The 26,198-nt window shown below is 34.5% G+C and overlaps 1 protein-coding gene across 2 annotated transcripts in view; it reads left to right on the forward strand.

The window, feature by feature from the left end:
* Positions 1-380: 380 nt before the first annotated feature.
* LOC145672773 (uncharacterized) overlaps positions 381-26,198 on the forward strand; it is a 62,835-nt gene continuing 37,017 nt past the window's right edge. The window contains exons 1-5 of one of the 2 annotated variants that reach the window (XM_081741933.1): positions 381-501; positions 7,387-7,525; positions 11,961-12,031; positions 15,036-15,198; positions 25,950-26,118. In XM_081741933.1, the coding sequence (XP_081598059.1) occupies positions 430-501; positions 7,387-7,525; positions 11,961-12,031; positions 15,036-15,198; positions 25,950-26,020 (516 nt within the window). In that variant the 5' untranslated portion in view covers positions 381-429 and the 3' untranslated portion in view covers positions 26,021-26,118. Of the gene's footprint in view, positions 502-7,386; positions 7,526-11,960; positions 12,032-15,035; positions 15,199-25,949 lie in introns of those variants that run through there. The other variant, XM_081741934.1, reaches the window with a different exon arrangement.

A 26,198-nucleotide genomic window follows, 5' to 3' on the forward strand; every position in this document is an offset into this window, starting at 1 on the left:
TATGAAAAATACCGCACTTACCGTTTTGAAAATTACATTTTTACATTATCCAAGATGTTTTCCTCATACATAAGAGTCGTATTGATGATTGGTGTAATTGCAAGCTCATTAGCTGCCACTCAAGGAAGAAACCTTCCTTAAACGTAGGCACAGAATCACGACACAGGATTGAACTTGGTCCCGTTAGAGGGTGTATGTACCATAATGCAAGATTCATTTTCAGAATATCGATCGTTCTCCACCAAACCATCTCGCCTTCAAGTAAGCGAGACTCGGAATCTTTCTCTTTAAATTTTCACATTTCTTATATTCTAGATTTTAAAATTAAAATTTAGTCTTAAAAATAGAGACAAGTATAAAAAAAATCGTACTCATATGTTAATTGTTTGCAGGTAAACTTTTTTATCTTAAGAGGTTCCTTCTTCTGAAATGATCCTGTCTTGTAGTTTTGGAGGTTATTCTCTGAAGGATGGTACTATCTTTATTGGAGTGTGGTGTGTTGTAAGTACCTTTAGTAACCAATATTACTGTACGTAACAATGTTTTTACATAAATAATTGACGAATATAAAGTTTAGAATTGATTACAGCGATCATTACATTCCTCCCAGACACAGACTAGATAATGTGATGGTATAGAATAACTATTGAACAAGTCATTGGAGAGATATTGACTATTGCTAAATAATTGCGTTTTATAAAACGATGAACGCAGTCTATTTTTAACTAAGATAATAATTGATATTCATAATCATTTTCCGTTACTTTAATCTCAATCATTATTATCTTAATATGAATCTATTTCCGTAATTTGCATTTCTTCGAACTAATAACTATCAAATGAGAAAATTGTTAATATGATTGCATTACCCAAGAAAAAGGAAGCAAAGAAGTTCAGCGTCAGAGAACCATTAGCCTTATTTCCCGCACTGGAGAGAGAATACTGAACAGACGGCTGGAAAATAAGATAGAAGAGATGTGGAGGAAGATCAATTTGGAGTCCGCAAAGGAAAAGGCACCAGATATGCCATTATGTTGATGAGAATTTTCTCAGAACGAGTTCTTGACGTATAAGAATAGTTGTGTTTTTGCTTCATAGACTGACAAAAAGCTTTCGACAGGATGAATTGGAAGAAACGTTTGAAAATACTTAAAGAAATTGGGGTCAACTGGAGAGACCGACAGCTCATTCGAAACCTGTACATAGGACAACGAGTCAAGATGCGCTTGAATGACGGAGAAGAAACCAATACTGTGGAGAGTGGAAGAGGACTCAGACAAGGATGTAGTATGTCGCCCCAATTATTCAACATTTACAGTGAATGTTAAATGAAGGAAGAATTAATGGAACCTGGAGATTTCAAGATTGGAGGGCAGATGATTAACAAGATCAGGTATGCAGATGACACAGTTATTATAGCTAGAACCGAAGAAGAACTATAGGGGATGATTAACAAAATAGTTGATACTGGGAAACTATATACAATGGAAATCAACATCGAAAAACGAAAGACATGAGAATATCCCATGGAATGCGCCATTACGGGTAATAGTTGAACAAAGAGGTCGACCATTTCAAGTATCTGGGAAGTATTTTGATGAAAGACGCGAACTGCATCAGGTCGAGAATTGCCATAGCCAAAGAAGCATTCAACAAGAAAAGGTCACTCTTAACTAGGAGCCTTAATATTAGACTAAAGAAGAAATTGGTCAAGTGTTATATATGGAGCATTAGACTTTATTGTTCAGAGACTTGGACATTAGGAAAGTTATAGAAAAAATATTTGAAAAGATACGAAATCTGGTGTTGGAGGAAGATGGAGAAGATAAAATGGACAAAAAGGGTAACAAACGAAGACGTTTTAAAACTTATATAAGAGAATAGGACTCTTCTAGCCACCTTCTTAGGAAGACCAATTGCATTGGATACACTTTGCGAAGAAATTGTCTTCTTCTTGCCTCCATAGAAGGAAAGATAAGAGGAAAGCGAGGAATAGGAAGAGGAAGAAGTGATCGATGATTAGTAAAATATAAAAAAAATACTGGGAGTTAAAAGAGGAACTGAAAGTCTAGGAACATGGAAGGAACATTTCAAGGCCGAAACTGAAAATTAAGAAGAAAAAACCTTATTAGCTCCAAGACCTGCCAAAAGGCACAATACTTAAAACTAATAATAATTGGCTAAAAAGTTTCATATAATCTTTTGTAGTCGATGATTATCAAGACTATGTTGTAGCGTGGACTACGGCCATTCGGGATCTAAACAACCTTCAGAAGAGAATAAATAGGGTTCTTTTGATCTCTTTTCCAAAATAAACTATGTGTGTTCAAAATAACATAATGAGAATAAATTCCTATGTTGGTAGTAGTATATGCTCTCCAACCAGGACCGGAACCAGGATTTTCTGAGGGGGGTGCTCCAATAACTATCAGTACATTTGAATCAAATTTATTTTTTTAAATGCCTTTAGGCATCTGTGATGTGTATGAGGAATTGACTTAAACTATTGTGTTTAGCAAAACCGCTTTCTTTTAAGCCCGAAACGGAAACATGACATGAAATTGTAGGAGAGTATTGCTATTTCTACTGCCAGTTTCTTAGTTTAGATAGCGTATATTCAGAACAGAGGGGGGGGGGGTGCACGTGCTCCGGTGCATCCCTAAGTCCGGCCCTGTCTCCAACATACTAATTAAAAAGAGTCACTTGCAAAGCTACTGCAATTCCAACCTTGTTGGATTACAGTAATATAAAAATACAATAAGAAATAATATAATTGAAAAGACCGTTTAATTGCGTTTACTACAAGTTATTATATGAGCATATATTATATCAACTATTATGGTTTAAAATGAACCGTACCCTCTATTTTTAAGCGACGATAGGGGAGAAGAAATTACTGCAATCGTGGTTAATATTGATTTCGAGGTTTTGATAATTAAACACTAGAAGTTTCATGGTTCCAACATACTGAGAAAAGGGGTTTTCGCATATCCGTCTGTCTATTTTGTAAGAGACTGAAGTGATCCGTTCCCTAAAGTCTGTAGTTATGTCCGTGATGTTAGTAATAAGAAACTGAACAAATGCTATAACTTTTAGATGGGCATTAATATCAGTCACAAAGGTGCTAGTGTACGTTGCATGGCTTTCGCCTGTCGTAGCTCTTGCTTGTAATTATTTTCTACTTGTGCCTATTCTCAGAAAGTAATGAGTTCAAGTCTAAGGTTTGAGAGCTTCTTGACTCTATCTAAATCACGACCAAAAATTAAACCACAAGAAATAAAAAATAATAAAAATGAAAATGCTTTTCTTTCATCTTGAACTAAAGCAAAGAAACACACTACAATATATACAAGATAAAGAGTTATATAATTTAGATATTATATTTGTAATGAAACGGAAACAATTTTTTATAGCTGCTGCGGCTTACATGTAGTTTGTTTCTTGTCGGTTGGTTAATATGCCCTATTTTGTTCATTTTTTTTGAAAGGTGAATATTATTTAAAAATAACTTAATTTCCAATTTGTTTTCAAATTTCTAATATTAAAAGTAAGATCAGACGTTAAAAGAAATACAGTTACAGTGAAACACGAACGAATAGTTCATTTTATTTTTGCTTTTCTTCTCGTGTTTTATTTTCCTACGGATGCAGTTCTTGTATTGTAATTTTTCTAATCTTTCAGAGAGTTAGTTTCCAGTTTAATGCTCTTGCTATACTGGTTATGCATATTAAGTGCTTCTCTTACTATTCTATATAATGTTGATTGATGTGACATTTATGCACATTCTGGGGAGCAAGTGTTGTGGCAGTCAAGTTGCAAGTAACATTCCTATCCTTAATACTTCTTTTACAATGACATACATACTTAATTTTGCGCACATTCTGGCTTTAGGGAAAAATATACTATGCAAAGTTATAGTATAAAAGTCCTTTTTCATTCAGAAGTGAAAAAAATATTAGCTCTTTTTTTGACTGTTGGCAATACAAAAGTCTGCTCCGAGCTACTTGCCTGAAGTTGCTCCTCTACTTCTCCCAAATTACACCAAACGTTGCACGTCGTTAGTGCATCGTTCGTGCACTAAGAACTAACGTTAGTGCTATCAGCGTTTACGAGATATTGAAGATTTTTCGTGGGGGCAAACTTTATGAAGTTAGCCCGCACCCATCTTTATGCAGACAGATTTTCACAAAACTTAGCGCATCGTTAGTGCACTTAAACACACTAAGCACTAACGTTAGTGCTACCATAGTTTGGGATTTATTCAAGATTTTCGGAGGGTGGGCAAACATCAGAAATGTCAAATTGTATACAAATTGACGTAGAAACATGCGGTTAACGGTAATCATTAGTGCACTTAAAAATACTAAACACTGACGTTATTGCTACCATATTTTGGGATTTATTCGAGATTTTTGGTGGGGGGAGGGCAACTTCAGAAATATCAAATTCTATACAAATAGAGACAGAAACATACGGTTAAAGGCAATTGTTAGTGCATCATTAGTGCACTTAAAAGCACAAAGCACTAACGTTAGTGCTACCATATTTTTGGATTTATTCAAGATTTTCGGTGGAGTGGGCAACTTCAGAAATATCAAATTTTATACAGAGGCAGAAACATGGGGATAATTGTAATCGTTAGTACACTTAAATGCACTAAACACTAGCGTTAGTGCTACCACATTTTGGGATTTATTCAAAATTTTTGGTGGGGGCCAACTTCAGAAATATCAAATTCCATACAAACTGTCAATATTTTCTAGAAGCATTAACGAATGCACTAATCACTTCGTTAGTGGTTGAAGTGGGGGCAAATTTACGCTCACCACCAGATATTTTACTTGTAGCGCCTACACTAATAAAGCACTAACTTTAAGGGTTGGTGCACGAAGAAGCACTAATGATGCACTAACGATGACACTAGAAGAAAACAATAGTGTTTTTTAATTTGACAGAAATTCAACACAGTGAAAAACTCCGCTTAAATTTCTTATGTGAGTTTACTGACATGTAACTGGCCATAACTACACTAATAGTGAAGCACTAACGAAATTTATAGTGTTTTCTAGAAGCACGAACGATGTACTAACGAACGGTTCTAATTTTTTCGTTATTGGTTGAAGTGGGGACACCAAGTTCATGAAGGCTTCCAAAGGTTTTTACTTGTAGCACCTACATTAATGGAGCACTAACGTTAGGTGTTAGTGCACTAAGAAGCACTAATGATTTCAGTAGAAGAGGTCATTAGTGCTTTTGATTTTGGCGGAAATTTGACGCAATGAAAAATTTCCCCATGAATTTCTTATGGGATTTTCGTGGCATATACCGGTAATTGGCCATATCTACATCAATAGTTAAGCTTTAACGGAACTATGAACTATGAGTGTTTTGTAGAAGCGCTAACGACACTAACGAATGGACTTATTTTTCGTTAGTGCTTGAAGTGGGAACCAAGTTCACGCCGGCCCGCGAAAGTTTTTTACCTGTAGCACCTACACTAATGAAGCACTAAACTTAGGTGTTGGGGCACTAGGAAGCACTAATGTTACAACTAAAGAAAACTTTCGGAAATAGCGTGAACTTAGCCCCCACTAGTAGCACTAACGAAAGAATTAGTGTTATTCGTTAGTGCATTGTTAGTACTTCTAGAAAATAACAAATATTTTCATTAGTGCTTCACTATTAGTGTAGATATGGCCAATTATAAGTCACGAAACTCCCTTAAGAAATACAAGGGAATTATTCATTGAATCAAATTCCCATCACATTAAAAAGCACTAATTACCTCTCTTAGTGCAATTGTTAGTGCATTGTAAGTGCTTCTTAGAGGACAAACACCTAACGTTAGTGCTACATTAGTGTGGTGTTACAAGTAAAAAAACTTTGGGGGAATGAGCGTGAATTTCGCACCCACACTTTAAGCACTAACGGAAAAAATAGTGCCATTCGTTAGTGCTTATATAAAACACTAACAATTTCGTTAGTGCTTCAATATTAGTATAGTTATGGCCAATTACATATCACGAGACTCACATAAGAAATTTATGGCAAATTTTTGATTGAATCAAATTTCCGCTAAATTCAAAAGCACTAATGATCTCTACTAAAGCAATCGTTACTGCATTGTGAGAGCTTCTTAGTGCATCTACATCTAACGTTAGTGCTTCATTAGTATAGGTGCTACAATTAAAATACCTTTTGAGGCCAGAGTGAACTTGGCTCCCCCACTTCAAGCATTAACTAAAATCTTAGTTCCATTCGTTAGTGCATTGTTAGTGCTTCTAGAAAACACTAACAGTTTCGTTAGTACTTCACTATTAGTGTAGTTATGGCCAATTACATGTCACGAAACTCCCATACCAAATTTATTGGGTATTTTTCATTGCATCAAATTTCCGCCTAATTCAAATGCACTAATGATCTCTTCTAGTCTAATTGTTAGGGCATTGTTAGTGCTTCTTAGTGCAGCAACCCCTAACGTTAGTACTTCATTAGCGTAGGTGCTACAAGTAAAATATCTTTGGAGGGCACGGTGAACTTGCCCAAACTTCAAGCACTAACAAAAAATTAGTACCATTCGTTAGTGCATCGTTAGTGCTTCTAGAAAGCACAGCTTGTATGGACTTTGATATTTCTGAGGCTGGCCCCCAACCAAAAATCTTCAATAAATCCTAAAATATGGTAATGCTAACGTTAGTGCTTAGTGCATTTAAGTGCACTAACGATGCACTAACGACTGCCGTTAACCCCATATTTCTACATCAATTTGTATGAAATTTGATATTTCTGAAGTTGGCCCCCTCCACTGAAAATCTTCAATAAATCCCAAAATATGGTAGCACTAAGGGTAGTGCTTAGTGTGTTTAAGTGCACTAACGGTGCGCTAAGTATTGTGAAAATCTGTCTGCATGGGTGGGGGACAGTTCATATGAAGTTGGCCCCCACCGAAACGCTGATAGCACTAACGTTAATTCTTAGTGCACTAACGTGCACTAACGATGTGCAACGTTTGGTGTAACTTGGAAGAGGTGAGGGGCCAACTTCAGGCACCTCCGAGTTTTAATGTTATCTAATTGAGTGTTCAATGTAAAATGTTTATCATTAATAAAGTGGGATTTTAATCAGATCAAGTACGAGTATATGTAAAGATTCCAACATTAACAAGTATCTACAATGAATTTCAAGAAAAGGATCATGTTTGAAAAGCTATACGTATACTGCTGTCTTCCAATTGACATTCAGAGCGATAATTCCAAACATTATATTAGAAATTTCTTTAGGATGACTAAGGACTGTAATCTAAGTTATATATCTACAATTAACTTTTAGGTTTACCTTTCTTAAAATCCAGTAGAATGTGGACCACTTTTGTTTAAATATTTACAGTTTCATCATATCTTCGTAATACTGCCTGGATTTGCTGCTGGAGATAATGTTTATCCTGAAGTTGTTGTTCCGGGACAGATGGCCAGATCACCTCCAGGTTGTTCATCATTTTACTATACCTCATTTCTCAGCTGTGACGGTAACGTTATAATGACCTAAAGTTCTTATTTTTTCAACGTAGTTCTTACGAGTTCTTGAGATTAAATTCGTTAGATTATAGGAATTTTCAAATTAATCTTACTAATACACATTGGAATCTATGGGACCTCAACGCTACTTTAAATTTTAAATTAATGGTCGTGGCTAAATTACAAATTTAGATCTCAGTATAGGCTTCCAAATTCATTATCTGTAATTTTTGGTAGTGCAAGTTCTCAAATTGACAATTACCACACGCTTTCAATTCAGATATACTTAATAACGACAGCTTATGATTTTATTATAAGATCACAAATAATGTCATGTGATCATATAGTGAACTTGATTGCAGTATGATCATATAAGGAAAAAATCATATTCCAATCCAGCTTCAAGTCATTATTAATAAATTAAAAACGTCAAAATCAAAAATTAAATAAGAAATAATCATATATTTTCCTTAATACATCTGTTAAGGTTGTTTGAAACAATATAACATAACTTCAAAGTACTACAGGTAATTTTCACGGTTGTCTTTCTTCACTAGGTTCAAAAATTCTGTTAGAAACGTAAGGCCTTTTCAACAATCAAATTCGGTAATCGATAATTTTCGGATATACTTTTTTCATTGTTTAAATAATTTATTAATCTCACTTCCCTTCTCGACTTCTCAATGCATCTCAGATCTTTAAAAAAAGTTAATCATGTATTCAAAATTAAAAATTTGAATCATCGACAAAATACAATCTGTCAAATAAGTATAGAAAGAATTTAAACTTTAACAATAAGAACAATATTTCATTATTCCATTATTTTTAAGATTTTTTTATTGTTTCTTTTTACATATAATGTTTCCAGTATATTTGTCAATATTCTAATTTAGAACGTTATATAAATATTAGTTTTATTAATTATCACTTATTATTTGATTAGGAATGTAGCTATTTATTCTATATATGATTTGTGTTACATACCCGTTATCTTGAAATTCTCTTTTAACTTCTAAAATAATGGATTAAAATCGCTGAAATTTTGACGATGCAAATCTCGACAGAGGGACATTCTATGACAAACTCCTCAGTACCACCAGGCTAACTATGTTTATAACATAATATAAAATTATACATTTAAATGACATTACGTCAAATTTTATATATTGTAAATCCACAAATTAAAAGAAAACTAACAAGAACACACATAGAATTCATTGTTGGAAACTAACCGCATTAGAATATTATTTTAAGGCCTCTATAACAGTAGCTCAAGTAAGCGTGCCAGAAAAATGAACATATAAAGTACTTTGGTGTCCAATACTATGATTAACATAAATATATATTTCGATCTATTCTTTATTTTTGTGATACTGTAGCATCCCTAGTTTGCAACACTTAATAATAAATGTGATATGCAAGTTTTAATTTAATGTATAGAGTTGAAATATGTAGTAGACCAATGTAGTGCTATTTAAATAGAAAATAAAAAATATATTGGGTTGGCAAGACTGTTACCTTGTATACTCCGCATCACCCGAATTAGCGTATGGTGTTAGCCAATTGTCCACAAATACGAACAAAATCAATTATGTGGGACCTTGCAGAAATAGGAATACAAAGTACAAACTAGATCAAGTTGGCTAAGGACAGCAATGGAGAGCTTTTGTGAGTGCGGCATTAAAAAAAAAAAAAAAAAAAAAAAAAAAAAAAAAAAAAACCGAAATAATACAAGAGCTGTCCCACTGGAAGTCCCTAATGAGGAAATTTTACTCAGAGAGTGTTGAAATTACTATCAAATTGAGAAATCGTCTAAATAAATTATGTGATAGGGAAATACCAAAAATCTTTTAAACTAAGTGGAAAAGAGTGGCCAATTTTATGGGAGGTTTTGAAATTCCTAAAAATGTTTAAGAAGGTGTCTAAAAAAAGGAAAAGATAAATGTGTAAAACTTCCGTCTGTTGTTGATAAGTATAAATATGGCACTTGACAAAATAGAATAACTTATACACGAAAACAAAGAGGACTCCTACATATGAGATAATTTTGCTTGCTTTTCAAACTGTTAGGAAAAAAAATTGTCACACACTACTGACATTATCTGGTTATATTGTGCTGTGCTACTGCTGGGTTAGAGATTAGGAAGTAGATTCTGGGCTGTCGGCATCTAAGACCATTTAGCCCGTCACATATATGAGGGATGACGTCCCTCGGCGATCACACTATCCGAGAAAAGAGAATGAAGGAAGGAACTTATATGTTAGGTACCATCGTGGCATTTCCCTGGTGTGAATGAGGAAAACCTCACTCAGGATGGCTGGACTGACCATTAGCATTGCTCTCTCCTGTTCGGATGATTGACCATATGGTTACATAGCGCAACAAACTGTACTATCACGTCTAACATAGCATTGTTCATGGGAAAGAATGAAGAATTAAATCTTCTCAGCCAAAGAGCGTATCGTTACTAAAGTTCTCTGCTTTAGAAGTTCTCCTATATGTATCTCATTATTCAAAACAACGTGTAAGAGTAATATAAATAGTCTAAATTTTAAAAATAACCTTTCTAATACTCACAATTGCGTTTCACGTATTTATAACTTTAGGAATATTTTTTTTTAAATTCTCATTATTAGGTTATAAGTGTACCAAAAGTCAGAGACCATAGGCCAGTTCAGGTATGAGTAAAGTTACCAAAACAATGGAAAGAGATGGAATTTGTTGGAGATAAGTGGTTTTGAATTGGAAATAGTGGATTTTTTCAATCACACCAATCGTTTGAGTAACACACCGTTAAGGTGCCCCAAGTTAAATGAAACAGCAATACTTCCAGTCCAGCAGATTTTTCGAACGTAACGTAAGAACACGAAAAATGACACAAGTAAAGTGCATATTAGTATATGAAGAAACCGAGAACACGTCGAATTCATTTCTCAATAATGCTATATTGTTAATATTGTAAGGTTCAACGTGTTTTCACACTATTCTGGATGTAACAAGGTGTTTCTACAACACGTGCTTGAAGTAAACATTCTTCAGACGACAGCAACGAAGAAGACGTCATCTACCATCGTCAACGTCCGGCAATTGTCGGCAATATTTCTCTATAAAATGAGACTGAATAGCACAGAAAACATCAGTCTCGCTCGGTTAACTAAACAACCAACTCTCTAAGACGCCTGGTTACTAAGAGCTACCCTTCCTATACGCTCTAAGACAGCGTTGCCCAACCGATGTGCCGCTGCACACTGGTGTACCGTGAAAGTAGCGCTGGTGTGCCGCAAGAAAATCAACACAAAATTATTAATTCTACAGCAATCAAATTGCAAAACATAAGGAAAAATGTATATTTGTATTTCATATTACTATGAACCTCTACTATGAATCTGCAATTTTAAGTTTCGTACCCTGTTATACTTTTCTGTATATTTTAAATGTTGAAAAAAGTATTTGTTATCATTCTTATGACCATTAATGCTTCTTTATTGTTGCAGACTATTTCGTAACTTGAAATTTTATAATATCATTCAATCCTTTCGACAAAGCAATGTATGCATACAAATTACCTACATTTGTGTTTTAAAAGTAAAAGAGATTTGTTTGTTCGTTCGTTATTTTGTGATCTTCCTTCCTAGTGAAAGGTTGGATACAGTTTTCGAACAAGAAAGCACATAAAAAAAACTGGGTCAAATATTCCATTGAATTTTTTTTCTATTTGTAAATTATAACGAAAAATTAGCATAATGATTTACCACGTTCGTAAACCAGTAATCGAACTTTCTTCTCTGTGAGAAGGAGATCAGTAATCACAAAAAAAAAAAAAAAAAACGACATTATTTTATATTTACAAATGATAAAATCTATGAGTGTGCCGCGAGAATTCATATTACATCCGTAGTGTGCCGCAAGTTGAAAAAGGTTGGGAAACGCTGCTCTAAGACCTGGTGATTAAGTTCCTTTCTCCCTTTCTAAGACACCCGGTCATTGGAAATGCTCCTAATCACCAAATTCTCTAAGCTGCATGGTCATTGAGAATTCCAACTCCGCTCTATAAGACGCTCGGTCATTGAGATGCAGCTATCCAATACACCCTAATACGCATGGTCATCCAATACACCCTAATACCAACAAACCTCCAAAGTAATTAGAGGTACTAGCACTTATTTATAAAAATCAAAGGAAACAGTTTTCTGAGCTGATATCGCTTCTTTTCATTTAGCATAGGACGCCTTGCCAGTGTGGACCCGAAACTTAACGATGGATTGGATGAATCCCACCATATTACATTCAAAACCACCTTCTTCCAACAACTTTCCACTCTTTTCATTTTTTAAGTATATTTACTGATAACGGAGCTACCCTATGCCACTTCTGATACATCCTGCAAAATTACTGTTACTAAAATAAGTAAAGTGTGTCCTTTAATATTAGTATTTTTTTGTCAGGTCGCCCAGCCATTACATACAGATGTTTAAACATCTTATTTTCTGTCATCTTAGTGAGTGGTGCTTATACCGTAAGTATTATAATACGTAATGCATTATGAACTTTATTATTTAATAGTAGAATCTAAATTAAATGAACCATTTGCATGCTCGAAATGGTAAAGAGTACTAACATACGAAAAAAAAACTTTTAGATTTTATCCAATAGAACTGTTAATGATCTGCTTCAAACTATTTTTGAGTTTGCCCCGGTCCATCCCATTATAAGGTTATTCGATCCGCTTCGAATTTTCTGTCTTGCTTTCATCTTCCATACTTCCTTCAAACTAAGGCATGTTAAGCACTGGACAATACGTCGTGAAAAATGTCTCACTGATTATTCTATAAAGAAACTAAAAATAGCTCGATTCATTTGATACGAGAACTGATCAAGAAGTAACACATAACATTTTAAGAAAATGTAATAAGAAACACAGCAAGAATATTTAGTGGTTCATATTAAAACAACTCTTAAATATAGCAACCATGCCTTCTATACTGTTACAAGTTCCAAAATAACGTATTGATAGAAGTTCGATCTTTGGAAATATACCGAAAATTTCCTGCCTACTAAGGATTATCTCACCTGGCAGAAAAGATGATAGTCTGAAGGTGCAAAATTAGAATTATGCCGTGGTGCTCGATCACCTTCTACCCAAACTTCTTGAGTTTATTAAGAACAAAAGCAGGAACATAGAAGATTTTAAATTTTTCAATATTACTATTGTTATTTGTCATGAAATATGCAAAGCAACTTTGCTAATGTTATTTCATATGATCAGCTTTCACAACCGTCCCACGTGTTAGAATATCTATGCATAGAGCCCTGTAATCGTCTTTCAATTTTAATCCTTGCCATATTTTTGTCATAAGAATACGGAACACCTTATATCACTCTGCCCGCCTTAAAAAAAAAAAAAAAAAAAAAAAAAACTACAACACAATACATTTTTTAAAACATTTTCACTGCATTATTTAAAATGGACACAAAGAAGTAATAAACAATCTGTTCTCAAGAAACCTTATGCTTCCGGAGACCTGTTATGAGTGTTTTGCATTTACATGAATTTTTTATCTGAAAATGCTACCAAAAGAATATGTTATTTAAGAATCTAGCGGACGAAGGAAAATCATGAACCTGCAATGTCCTACATACACACAATAGTACGCATTCTAGAATGACTCAAGAAAATTAAGTATTGTTCTTACCAGAAAAAGAAAAGATAATAATAATAATGGGGTTTTTCACCCCCCAAAAAATTAACACATGAAATGTTACTCATATATTGTAATTTTATTTTCTTAAACACTGAACGTTATGTCTTGCTGATATTGATATCGATAACCTGATATTGAGAGCAGAATAGGCGAAACTAAATTACGGGACATTTGCCTGTCCCGACTAAATTGACGGGGACGCGGGACACTAGGGTCCGAAATCGGAACTGTCCAGATTTTAAGGGACGTATGGCAGGCTTATCCAATTTTCATATACTTTAAGTTTTCACTGTAAACAGTGATTATTTTATCACGTGTATCTTTTGTGACAGAAGCTTAAACTACTGAGCAAAGACGGCTCGTGTGTTACAATTGCCTATATGTGACGAGAAGAGAGTGTAGTTTATTTTCTCTATGCAAAAGGACAAACTCCAAATGAAATTCACAGAGAAACTTTGTTCATGTTTGGGAAATTGTACGGACCATAAAAACGTCTTCAGGTTGTTAATTCTATTATCCTTGCGGATTTGCAACGTGACGAACACGCAGTAAGAGCATCAGTTGAACTAGTATCACGGTGTTTGAAGAGGCAATTCGTAATGACCAGCAAATCCATCTTCGGATATAATCGAACATATTCAACATTTCGTAATGAACGGTGCATAATGAGCATGACAAACTGAAATTTCTTAAGTGAATGTTCGGTGGGTGCCAAAGAACCTCAAGAATCTTCATAAGGAGCCGGTGAATATTGTCATGCTTGGACAACTTGAGACGGTGGCTGAGGAATGATGTGCTTGTCTGGAAGATTACAAGTGAAAAGTCCTAAGCTCATTACTAACGCCTAAAATAAAGTGAACATAAATGGAAAGAAATACACGGATTCCAGAAGAAAGATGAAATTAAGAACGACTTAATTTAGAAACAAAGTGCTTATGACTGTATTCTTGGATATACAAGGAGTTATAACTGGAGGTTTTCTAAACTCAGAGCCATTGAGTGCTGCATCGTATGAAACATTGGCATAATTGTATTGTGTACTTCATGACAAACACCCAAACGTTAATGTTGGAAATGTCAAATTTTTGCATGAAATTGTACGGTCTCATGTTGTTTTTTCTATTCGTAAAAAAGTCGAGAAATTTGGTTAATTTCGTTTCAGTGCTAAAAGTGACACTTATCGTCAAACGATAAGTTTCGGTAGGATGGCTCGCTGCATAGTCCTGGTCTAGCATCTTCAAAGTATCATCTTTTTTGGCCTGATGAAGTAATTCTTAGCAGGCTAACGTTTCAACTCCGATATCGGAGTCATATCCAAGGAAGTACCGAAATCGAGATGTACATTTGTAATGTGCTGCTTGCTGTAATGAAAGTTACAGATGATTGATTCTACAAAAAAAAAAAAAAAAAGTTATAGCAGAAAAGCTCTAATCCAGATCTAAATTTACAGTGTGTCGGAAAAACATGTGTTGTTTAGAAGACGTTCCCAATATCTATAGATCATACCAAAAACTCTCGTTCTACTTAATGATACGAAAACTTTGTATCTGCAGACAAATGTGTAGATTTGGCAACGCTGCAAGAAAATTAAATCATTCAGTGTAGTTGAAGGATTCTAGACAAGTTCAAGTTGATTTTTTCTTTAAATAATTTATATGGCTTGTATTAGACATTTTATAGAATACTTCGAAGTGGTATTTAAGCAATGTTTTTCAATTGACCGTAAAATATTGGGTAATAGATATATAATACTTAGACACTATATAGAAAGACTAATTTTATACAATGCTAATAAAATATATATTTGATTCTTTTTAGGGAGACTCGACACTAGCTCTTCCTTGGCTTCTTCTTACTTTTATGAGCGTTGTTGCCAGATTTGTGTTTATTCTTATGTTGCTTGGTGGTATGGCTGTGATAAATGATGTGAGGACTAATTTATTTTCGTTATTTCTAACTGTAATCCTCACAGTGTATGAAGGTAAGGGAGTTGATTTAGAAAGCTTTTAGTGTTGTTGCATTATATTAGTTGTATTATTTCAAATGACTACTATATTTATTTATCAAATTAAAATAGCTGTAGTCTTCTATACATAAAGTCTTTACTTTCTTATCATATCCATGGTGGGTCAATCCATATGAAGTGGTCCAGAGCTGGTTGCTTCACCATCTCCGAAAGTTATAAAAATTTGTGATGAACCTTGTGTATGAAAAGGTCAAAACCACTATTCACATTGTCGTATGTACAAGTATTCCTGAATGTCGACCATTTTTGTTGTCGGTGGAGTGCCAATTTTTGCATTTGGAAGCGTGTACGAAAACTACAGTTGCTCAGGACGTACGGATTAGACGAGCACCAAACAAAAACGAATGTTTAGGGGAGAGACTGAGGTACACGGAGAATATATATTCTTGCTTCTTCTAAATAAATATGTAGGATTATAAACATATACACGTATATGAAATCACCAGAAAAAGTACAGAAAATTACACTTCGAAAGGGGTTGTATTTTGGAATGGCATAAAATGGGGGGCTGTGCTGAATACTATTGCATGTAAAAGTCTGAAGAAATATCCACAGCTATGATACTACTGGCACCATAGAGTTATGGATGTACGAAAGTTGGAGTTTGTGATTTTGATGCTATTTTTTGGGCGTAATATCTTAGGAGGGAAACGTTCTAAATATTGCTGCTTAGGTCACAAAGTAATTCTGTATGTGGATAAACTATTGCAGAAAAATCACGATAGATGTTATATGGAGAAGAAAGTGAGGACATGGTAAAAACACGAAGAAAGCACGTGCGTGACGATGGTCATAGCCCGGAAAAATATAAATGTTTGGATATTTTTCATGCTAGATTTAAAAAACTACGTATGGTTCATTATTAGGCCTGCTTTCGTTTGTGTTCAGTTGTGCAAAAGCTTGCAAGTGGCGTTTGTTCCATTTTTCTAGCTCCATGATCACTCCTACGTTTATATGGGAGAGGACGAACACCTACGACACTCATCGTCTAACTGGACAGCGGTATTAAGACACTCAATGTATCAGCAAAGTGTCATTGAAATCCAATCCCACTTACGGAAGTTAGTGTGTTCACAAGGTTGAGTTATATCTTCTATGCTCAATTTTTTATAATTTTCGGAGAGGTTGAGCAACCACTTTTACCATTTTTGGACCACTTCCTATGGATTGACCCTGGTGTGCTGCATACCTATATACCGTGTATCCTCTTCGCTACATATACAGATCTTTATTAATTTAATGTAAACAAATTTAAAAATACTTCTTATGAGACTAGTATTGCAATATTTTGTTTGGTCTGAAATAACGACACACAGATTTAAACCCATCATCTCTTATTATAACAATAGAAATCTTATAAAAGGTTTTAGAAAGCTTTGCATTTCTCGTAATGTTTTCAGAGTTCAATGAAAGATGCTCGGCACATGAAAGTGGCCTCGGAATAAAGGTTCAATTTTATTTAGCTCGTAATGGCCTTAGACATGCATCGAGGATAACTCCTTCGCTCATAGTAGCCTCAGAAGTGGGTGGGTAAATGATATATTTTTTGCTCATAGCAGCCTCGGGAAAGGGAATTAAAGGAATTTTCCTTCGCTGATCGCAGTTTCAAGAGATAGTTTCAAAGGAATTTTCCATAACTCATGGCGGCACCAAGAGAAAGTGTTAATAGGTGCGTGATCAGCAATGAACTGATAGCTTCCTCTTCTAGAGGTCTTCTGATAAAGGTCTCTTCTTGAAGGGAGGAGCTATGAGGGGAAGTCGGCCTTCTTCGTAGAGTTACGCTATGCTCATGTGACCTTACCGAAGTAAGCATGGATAGTCACAAAGGGTAAGATTATCCCAGTCGAGAAATCACCCCACGTTCTGTTAAATTAAACTTTGTAGTTCAAGCAGAGAGAAGCAGATAAGAGTTCAATAAATTCATCTGAATATCCCAATTTAATAAACACTTTCTTCTACCAGGAAAATCAATCACTTGCCACGGAATATAAAACTGTAATATATCGAATATGTCACAAAGTTTTCCCTTCAGGTTAAATGATAAACTTTTATAAATAAATCGGTCTTTATAGGAACTTTTCAAACAAACGTATGTACAATTTCTTGACAAAACCGAAACAACTGAGTTTTTATGTACCAAAATTATATATAATTAAATGCGACTTACCGCCTTTCATTTAACCATCCAAAGTAAGGTATTAAACTTCACAAAAGTTCTCACATTAAGCATTTAATAATTCGTAGCACGTATTATATATACATGAAAAAACCGATTCTTACTATAATTGCGAAGTGAATTAACATATCTTCTTTTACAAAAACGGTTCACCTCGTCGTAATATATTCTATTATTACTTTCCTGTTTTACACTTACATGTTAGTATCACCAACTTCAGTATGAAGCGATGTCTTACGTATTTTACAAACTTGTAGGTTTAGTTCGTCAACCAACCATTTGTCGACGCTGGTAAGCCATTATTTGAAAGCGCAACTAGTAGGCTATACAATTTATAATTACTTCCTCTTCTTTTTCTTAAACAAGTTACATGTAACAGTAGTCTTTCCGAACCCAATTCTTGTCTTCTTGGCAGTGTCCTTTCGTCGTCTGCTATTGTTTTTGTATGAGCGTAGTAACACGTATGTGATGGTTACTATGCGTGAGGGTATGTAACCTTACAATATGGTATTAGATCATTTTTTATTCTCAGAACAGCTCTTATGCAACATGAAATCGAGACATGGAGATCTTGAATGATAGGAACTGGAATATCACCATTCGTCACGTTGGCGTACACTCATCCTTGTGACAGAGGATGGAGAGAAAATATGGACCGGATTAGTGTAGCCAAAAAGAACCTCATATGTTCAATTATGATGAAGTTAGGGTTGGGAGGGCCAAGCAAACTCCAAATTCATCTCCATGTTCCTTAAATCATACCGCAACTGCCTCAGCGAACATAAGTGAATAAGCACATTATCATCCTGGAATATGGGATCATTGCCTGGGAACAACACCTGGGGCACAAAATGGCGACATAGTTACGGAAAGTGAGGGTATTTGAAAGTTTCAGCATAGGATTGCACCCTGCTATAAACAGAAATGAAGAAAACAGGTAAGAAGTGTCCCCTACCATTTCGAACATCACATGCTACACTAATAAGTGTCACATTATAATTAATTATTATATTTAATCATCCAAGACGCAATTCCCCTCCAAACGACCCTTCTAGATTTACTAGAGAGTAAATGAGAACTCAATGGAGTGGTATTGTGTCATAATTATTCAGGTAATAAAAATCTACATATAGTTTCATTGTGTGACAACGTAAATTACCACAGGACAAAAATTTCTATGTATTTCAGAGTCCTAATTATGATAGTGAAAACCATTTTTGACTATCACTTAAACTTTTCTTCGGAAATGCATGTTATTGTTGTTCCGGCGCTTACGAGTATAGTCTTTTCCTAGGGCTGTTGTAATCGACACTTCAGAGAGGGGGTAATGTAGCGAAAGAGGCAGATAGCTAGGTTAGAAGGTAGAGTGGAGTTGCATTTATTTGCTTCAGTCAGTTGCTAATGGGATCACATTGAGTCTGCTACTGCAATATGTATATTGCAAACCTACTGTACTTTTTAAGAAAAAAGTTTATGCGTGTTTCTTGTGTACGGCGATGTCTGGAAAATGTGTTAATTCACCAAGCATGTTCTATTATGTGTGTGTGGTGATTTGACGACACAGAACCAAAGACTTCCCCATTACCTGCTCGTTAGAACGGCGTGCGAGTTATATCTTCAATTAAATGTTGATGAGGGTAAGGTTTGGGCATCATAGAACGGTTGTTCACAATCTGTACGGCATTTGCTGTACCAAAGTTGTAAAAGGAATCTAGAGACTACATTACAGACTGATACTTTTGTTTAAGAAAAGTAACAGAAATCTCAAGTAAATTAAACATCCAGTTCCATACACAAATTTGAAATGCACAATATACGAATTTGGCCAGTTTTGTGTCCAGATTCTCTCTCTGTTCCAAAACCACTAGCAGAGTGAACACTGGAATATGAAACAAGATGGAATTGAAAGAGCAACAGATCGCCTAGATCTTGATCACATGCTATCTGGATCAGAGTCCCAACCGCAACCACTGTCTTAGGGAGAATATAACGATATTGTAAGTGATCTAAATCTTTGCTAGAGGCAAACAAAATTACCTGGTTGTCACCTAAAAAGCAAAACTACTACAACGAAATACTAGTATCATTTCGGTAATCGACAGCTCGATCTTACCAATTTTTCTCTCAAAGACGGATAGTTTGGTATATTATAATGACTAAGATTACCATCTTACAGAATTTGAAATGATTTACAATCCGGAGGAATGACGCTTAATTATAGATTTCTCGGCAACGAGTCTCAAAATTGTTCTCTTGCATAACGGTAACGAGAAACATCCTATACCAGTGATCCATTCTGGTTAGTTAAAAGAAACCTACTTCGATAACATGCGTCTACTCCTGAAGGCTATTGACTATTCAAACCATGAATGAAAAATCTCAACGTTCTGGTACTTTTTATGGGAATTCAGACTGGTTATACAAAATATTGCTGTTTATTGTGTCATTGAGACAATAGAATATTACGTAATAAAACTTGGTTTTTCTAGAAGAAACTTCAATCCTAGTGGGAAAATGTGACACGTAAACTCCGTGTTTTTTTAAAAAAAATAGTGTACTGTTACCACAGCTCCATCTAGGAATTGGGATTCATGAATAATTTTGTGAAAGTAATTACTAAAAATGGCAGGATTTTCGCATTCTTACTGTCAAAATTTTCTGTCATTACTACTGCAAAAATTAATGAAGCTATTTTCATTGCGTCTCAGACTCGTGACTGGATGAAAGATATTATTTTTGATGAGTTGCTTAAAGGTATTGAGAGGTCAGCTTGGCTAGCCTTGATAGATGTATGCAACAATCTCTTTGCAAACGTAAGATCTGACAATACAGGAAACTAGTGGAACACATGCTGAACAGGTGCAAAACTATGGGGTGCGAAATGTCTCTAAAAATATACTTTCATTTTATCATTTTGCCTGATCTCGGATATGTGAGTAACAAACATGGTGACCAATTCTATCAAGAAATCGTGCTATTGAAAGTCGATATAAAGGCAGATGGACAGGAAATCTTTTGACAGATTACTGCTGCGAGCTCCCACAGAAAGTTTCAGCATGTACTCACAAACAGGAGGTTTCCTGGGAACGTTTCTAACTTGTAAATATATTTCAAACTTTTTAATTTTTTCAAAAAGTTTTTTTTCTCTGTCTAATGCAAAATATGTTTGGTTCATAACTTGACTTGATACAGCTATACGTTCCTTCTGTATTGTACGGACGTCGTTGCCAAGTATCGCAAAAGCTGTTACTTTGTATTTCATAAATTACAATACATTCCTTATTATATGAAATAAGGAGTTATGTGGCATATATGGCATACTTTTTTCGAGAAATAACAGTACATGATGGAATATTTCCTAATTCATATTTGTAATCAGCGTATGCGATTTAGTAAGGAGCACCTACTTTCATCTTGCGATAAGATTCAAAATTCACATTTTTTGCACTGTGTTATATGCGAATTTATCGAAATGTTTTGCAAGAGTATAATTGTCCAAAAGGTGCTAAAGAAACAGTAAAGTTGATAACACGCGAATTTTTACGAAAAATAATTTAACTACTACTAAACTAGTATTAGACATTAGGGATACTGTTATAGATTATAAAGTCTATAAAGATTGCAGTAAGCTTTTACAAATTATATAAATTAAATTGGCGGAAACTTTAAATACTTTACTGTTTCCAAAATAATAATTTCCCAACCCAAAATCCTTGAAACCATTTACAATACTAGCATACACTAAACCACGTAAGATCGATAACAACCATCTACACACAAAAATGCACAGAACAAAAAAGAATACTACCCTAGAAGGAAGACCATAAAATAAAAACATTCAATCACATCTCCCCTTACAAGGAGAATACTATAACAGTCACAACATGAAAATATAATAAATGCACCTTTCGTTTCTGTTTATATTAGTTCAAATCCAACATTTAAAAATACCTATTAGAACTCCCTCTCTGCCAAAAAATTCTAACTCTTCTTTTTGGCTGTTATCACACGAACAACTTTTTCCACCAATCATACACAATCAAGAACAATGGAAAACGAAGTTAAACCAAGCACTTTGATGCCAGTACCCCTTGGTCTTTCTCACTGACTAACGCATTCCATTTGGGATGCCAACTATAGAAATCCCCGGCAGGGTTGCCACACCCGAGACTCGCGATGATGCCAAAGACGGGTCTGAATTATGCTAGATTTTTGTAAATTATGCCAGATTTTTAAATTATCGTTCCTAACTAATTTTAAGGACTCGCCCCTACTTATCTTCATTATTTTAATGAAGTGTTTCAACTGTATTCTTGTAGAAAGCTAATATGACGCTGTCAGGCATGATAATGAAATAAATTGGTAAATGCACTTTATACGGGAGAAAGGTAGAATTTATGTTTTATGAATGGATAACATTTTAAGAAATATATACACAACATGCCGCTTCCGACACAGGCCTGAAGCATTTCTTTAGTGTATTACTAGCTCTCCCCTGATGCTCATATCCATCCCCTCTCAAGTTGTAAATTGAAAAGGACAGAAACATCCCAGACAACCAAACATTCAGGTTTAAGTTGACAGTAATAAAACTATGGGTAAGTAAATATGTTTTGTAGAGTCATGTTTTGTTGTTTTTGAACATTTCTCTGAATTCAACAATAAATTACAACCGCGGAAATACTGACTGGTCTCATTGTTCCAACCATCGCTTCAACTATGAAGAAGAATTCCCGATGGTCCTTGAACCATCTAAATTTTCTTTCTTTTTCTGTTCATTAGAGGGAAGAATGAAATTATGCTAGATTTGCCCAAGATGCTAAAGTCAAGATGCTAGATGCTAAATGCATGTGAATTATGCTAGATCTAGCACCAAGATGCTAGATATGGCTTCACTGATCCCCGGTCATAATTCTCAAAATAGATAAGGGAAAGTGGATTTTAAATCTTGAAAATGTGTAGTTGAGCCTCACGACAATAAATAAATAAATAAATATAACGGTCAGGCAGTAAAAATATCGGTCAGATTGCAGTAGAATCATTTAAAATTTTGCTTTGGGGTGGGGGACCTCCGATGTACGTAGATTCTTATATTTTTCATTGCTATATTATTATTTTATTGACTAAAATGGATATATCTAGGTAAATCTCAAAGTCAGGGGAAATTGTCTGCTCCTTGGAGTCTGAAGTGATGCCCATGCACAACTGGAAACTTCCATTCTTCTCCCTTTCTCTTGCTCACTTCTAGTACGTAATACGGAACACAAAGTTTTAAAAAGTGAAAAGTGTTGTTCCTTTCACCGGGTAGAGCTGCATTTAGTGCTAATACATCAATCTTTAACTTTCAGGAGAGTGAAACATTTAGTTTCAGTTAGCCAGTTTTGAACATGGCATTCTCTACATAAAAGACAAGCAAAATCTAAAATTCGTACTTTGAAAAAAAAAAATGTGTCGTCAAAAGTGTACGTCCATTGACATCTTGTTACTATTAACTGTTCATTACACGACTCTACACTCTCTACTCTACTCTACACTATTGTTCCTCGTAACTAACAAAAATAAATAAATAAATAATGAATAATGCATAAATGCTATTTCTGCAGGATAATTTCACGATTATTTTAAAACTTATTTTTATATTTAGCAGTTAAATGTAGAGATACAAAAAAGCCGGCTTTTTTGGGGAAAAAAGGGGAATTTTGGAAATTTTGGCTTTTTTCATTTTCATGATTTTCTATCTAAATAGCTTTCTTATAGTATATTCTATACTTAGATAAGAATTTCATAACCTAAATGCCATATTTCGCTCTAAAATTCACCATCAAGATGGATGGAGCACATGTTTTACGAATTAAAGCTAACATGAAGAATGTAGTATTTGAGGGCAATTTTAGAGGCCTCAACTTTATTTTAACTTTTGAGTTATCGATATTTTTTCTTCTCGATATCATTTCAGTTTGTCGTCTGTTTCATTTCTAAGAGCTTAGTACTCTAGCTTCTAACGCAGAAGTTAAACTTACGTTTTTCTATATATCCGTCAAAGCGTACGTTTTTCAATATATCCGTCTAACCGTACTTCCACATTTCTGTTATACTGTAGCTGTGCAACGATTTAGCAATAATTTTCCGGATACAACCTTGAATACTAATTTATACAAATAATCAGTAGCGGATTTAGAAACGTACTTTGGGACGGGTTTCTCTGATTGTTCCATTTTCTAAAATCTCCTAATTTTATTTGGGAGGAGCTTGAAGTTTATGAGTACAGGCATAACTAATACTGTATTTCGTTTCGTTTATATATTTAGCGATAATCTTCCGGATACAACCTTGAAGATCATTTTATACTGAGAATCAGTGGCCGATTTAGAAAAGTATTTTGGGAGGGTTTTTTTCTTACTAATGTTTAGTTTTTCTAAACATTCGTAATTTTTATTTGACGGCAGCTTAAAGTTTATGAGTAAAGGCATAACTAATAGATATTTCGTTTGTTTTAGACATTCCGTAATTTTGGAGAACAGGCTTCAGTCCGAAAGACCGCCCCCCTAACCCTCGCAAAACCGCCACTGCTGGTAATTAGTAATAATAACGATTTAAAAACAATAAGAAATGAAATCAGCCAACTCACAGTACACGCACTATTTCTACTTCATAGATGGAATGAAGAAAAGTTTTGTCAGAATGGTCGAATGCTGAGTTGAATTCCGGACTTCTCGATAGAAGCGCAAAAGCTCCAGTCAATCATGTTTGTTGTGCAGTTGTATTTATCTTAACTTAAATATATTCCGTAGTCCTTTTTTTGTGTGTGTGTTGGTGGGGTGGGGAGAGTTCCATAATGATATGAAGGGTGTGAGCCAAGAACATGGTAACTAACAAATTTTCAATTGCTGAGTTACGCAGCATCAGATAGGCAGCAACGCATACCGCTTCGTTTAATCGCTCATGTAGAGACTTATGTGAAAAATCAGCGTTCCGACTTTCAAAATGGATTGTGCAGTAGAAAATTTCTAATTTCTTAAAATAGTAAAATTATGGGTTACTATGTTCTTATCTCACACCCTTCATGTTCAATCCCTCTTGTTAAAAATACAGAAAACTTGAGGACTGAATAAACCGTGATGGTGCTTATATAAAACTGTAGAATTTCAAGAATATACAAAACCAAAAGCTCTAGGTGTGCAGCCTTTAAGTGTATCATATAAATCTAAGTATTTTTCTTATGTTTTATTTTAATTTTATTTTGTTCCAAAAAGAGGGTATGGAATATTTTGAAGTAAAAATACTACATAGAATTTTGCTACTTATTTGAGTATTTTTTTTAAAAGAAGTATTTACTTTTAGGGTTGGCTGGTTTACACCAGCTGTTTTTCTTCTTTTTTTTTTAATAAACAACTGGTTTAAACCGATTAGTTTTATTTCCTCTTCACTTTTTAATCAAGGTGTCCCATGTTCAATTCTCGGTCGAACCACAACCCTTCTTTCATGCGTAAACAAAGTAGCGGTTCGGATGTCACTTTAAGCGAAATTCTTCTCCTTGATAACCTCGGTATTACGTAAGGATGTTAAGCCTGAACATACGAAACGAAACTAAATTGTATATTTCTCCATGCCTGAATGCCTGTTGTTTTATAAAGAAGCCAAGGTTGCTTAAATAAGGTATATTGATATAAATTGACAAAATTTATCGATTGCCTACGTAGCTTCCAACATTAGCTTGGATTGTACTTTCAATGATATGTACGCACTAAATTTGTAATTTAATACCTCAGTTTTAGCGTACTGATTATGATACGTTGACCTTTAAATTTTACATGCAAAGCAATAACAGGATTTTTTTCGTTATTGTTTTACATTTAGAGTAATAACGGGATTTTCCCGATGGCTAGGGCGGGAGTTTCTCAATTTAAGAAATTTACTGACCGGACTTCTTTAAGCTTATGTGACCTCTTCCAGCATAACCCCGTTGTTGCATAATAACACCAAGACGAAATAAACTTATTTCTGTCAATATGTAATAGAAATACATAAAGCAAAATATCTAAACCCAAAATAAACTGGTTTAAACCAAAAAAAGCCTAATTTAAACTCCCCCCAAAAAACGGGTTTTCGGCATTTTCAAAAACAACCATGGCTCTTGCCAACCCTGCTTACTTTTGTATGTAGGAGGTTAAAATAAATCTTGTTATATACATAGGTTAATCCTTTGGAATTCATAATGTAAATATGTTGAGAAGTAAAACTGTTTGAAATATCTTTTCAAAATTCATGGTTTATTTTCGAGGTTTTATATTATTATCGGCATCAACCACTAATTAAATGACTTTTTGTGTTGTAGAGAAGCGAAACAAAATCTGCTTTATCAATTTAAAGCAGAATTTTAAAAAAAGCCCAAAATTTCCCAAGCAAAAAAGCGAAGCAGAAAAAACCGAGTTTTTTTTTTTTCAAAAAAGCCGGTTTTTTCCGAGCCCTTGCATCTCTAGTTAAATGTAGTTATTTTTCCTCTGCAATTAATATTGTTTTTCTCTTCTAGTGTTTGTTATGTATTGCTGTCTTGTTGTCTTCAGTTACTATCTGACGTCTACAGTTAAGAGTCCGTATTGATGGTACATATCATCCAGAAATATTTATTAAGTTTTACTGGTAGTTACTAGAGAAAGAACTAGAACAACGAAAATGTATTTTATAAATAAACAAATAAACTGGCCATCCAATGTATAAAATGAGTTCGTTTATTGTTCTGTTAATAGTTCCAGTATATGATATTTTTTGTGAGGTCATT

This window comes from Thermobia domestica, chromosome 16, assembly GCF_964235325.1.
Source record: "Thermobia domestica chromosome 16, izTheDome1.hap1.1, whole genome shotgun sequence".
Lineage (NCBI taxonomy): Eukaryota > Metazoa > Arthropoda > Insecta > Zygentoma > Lepismatidae > Thermobia > Thermobia domestica.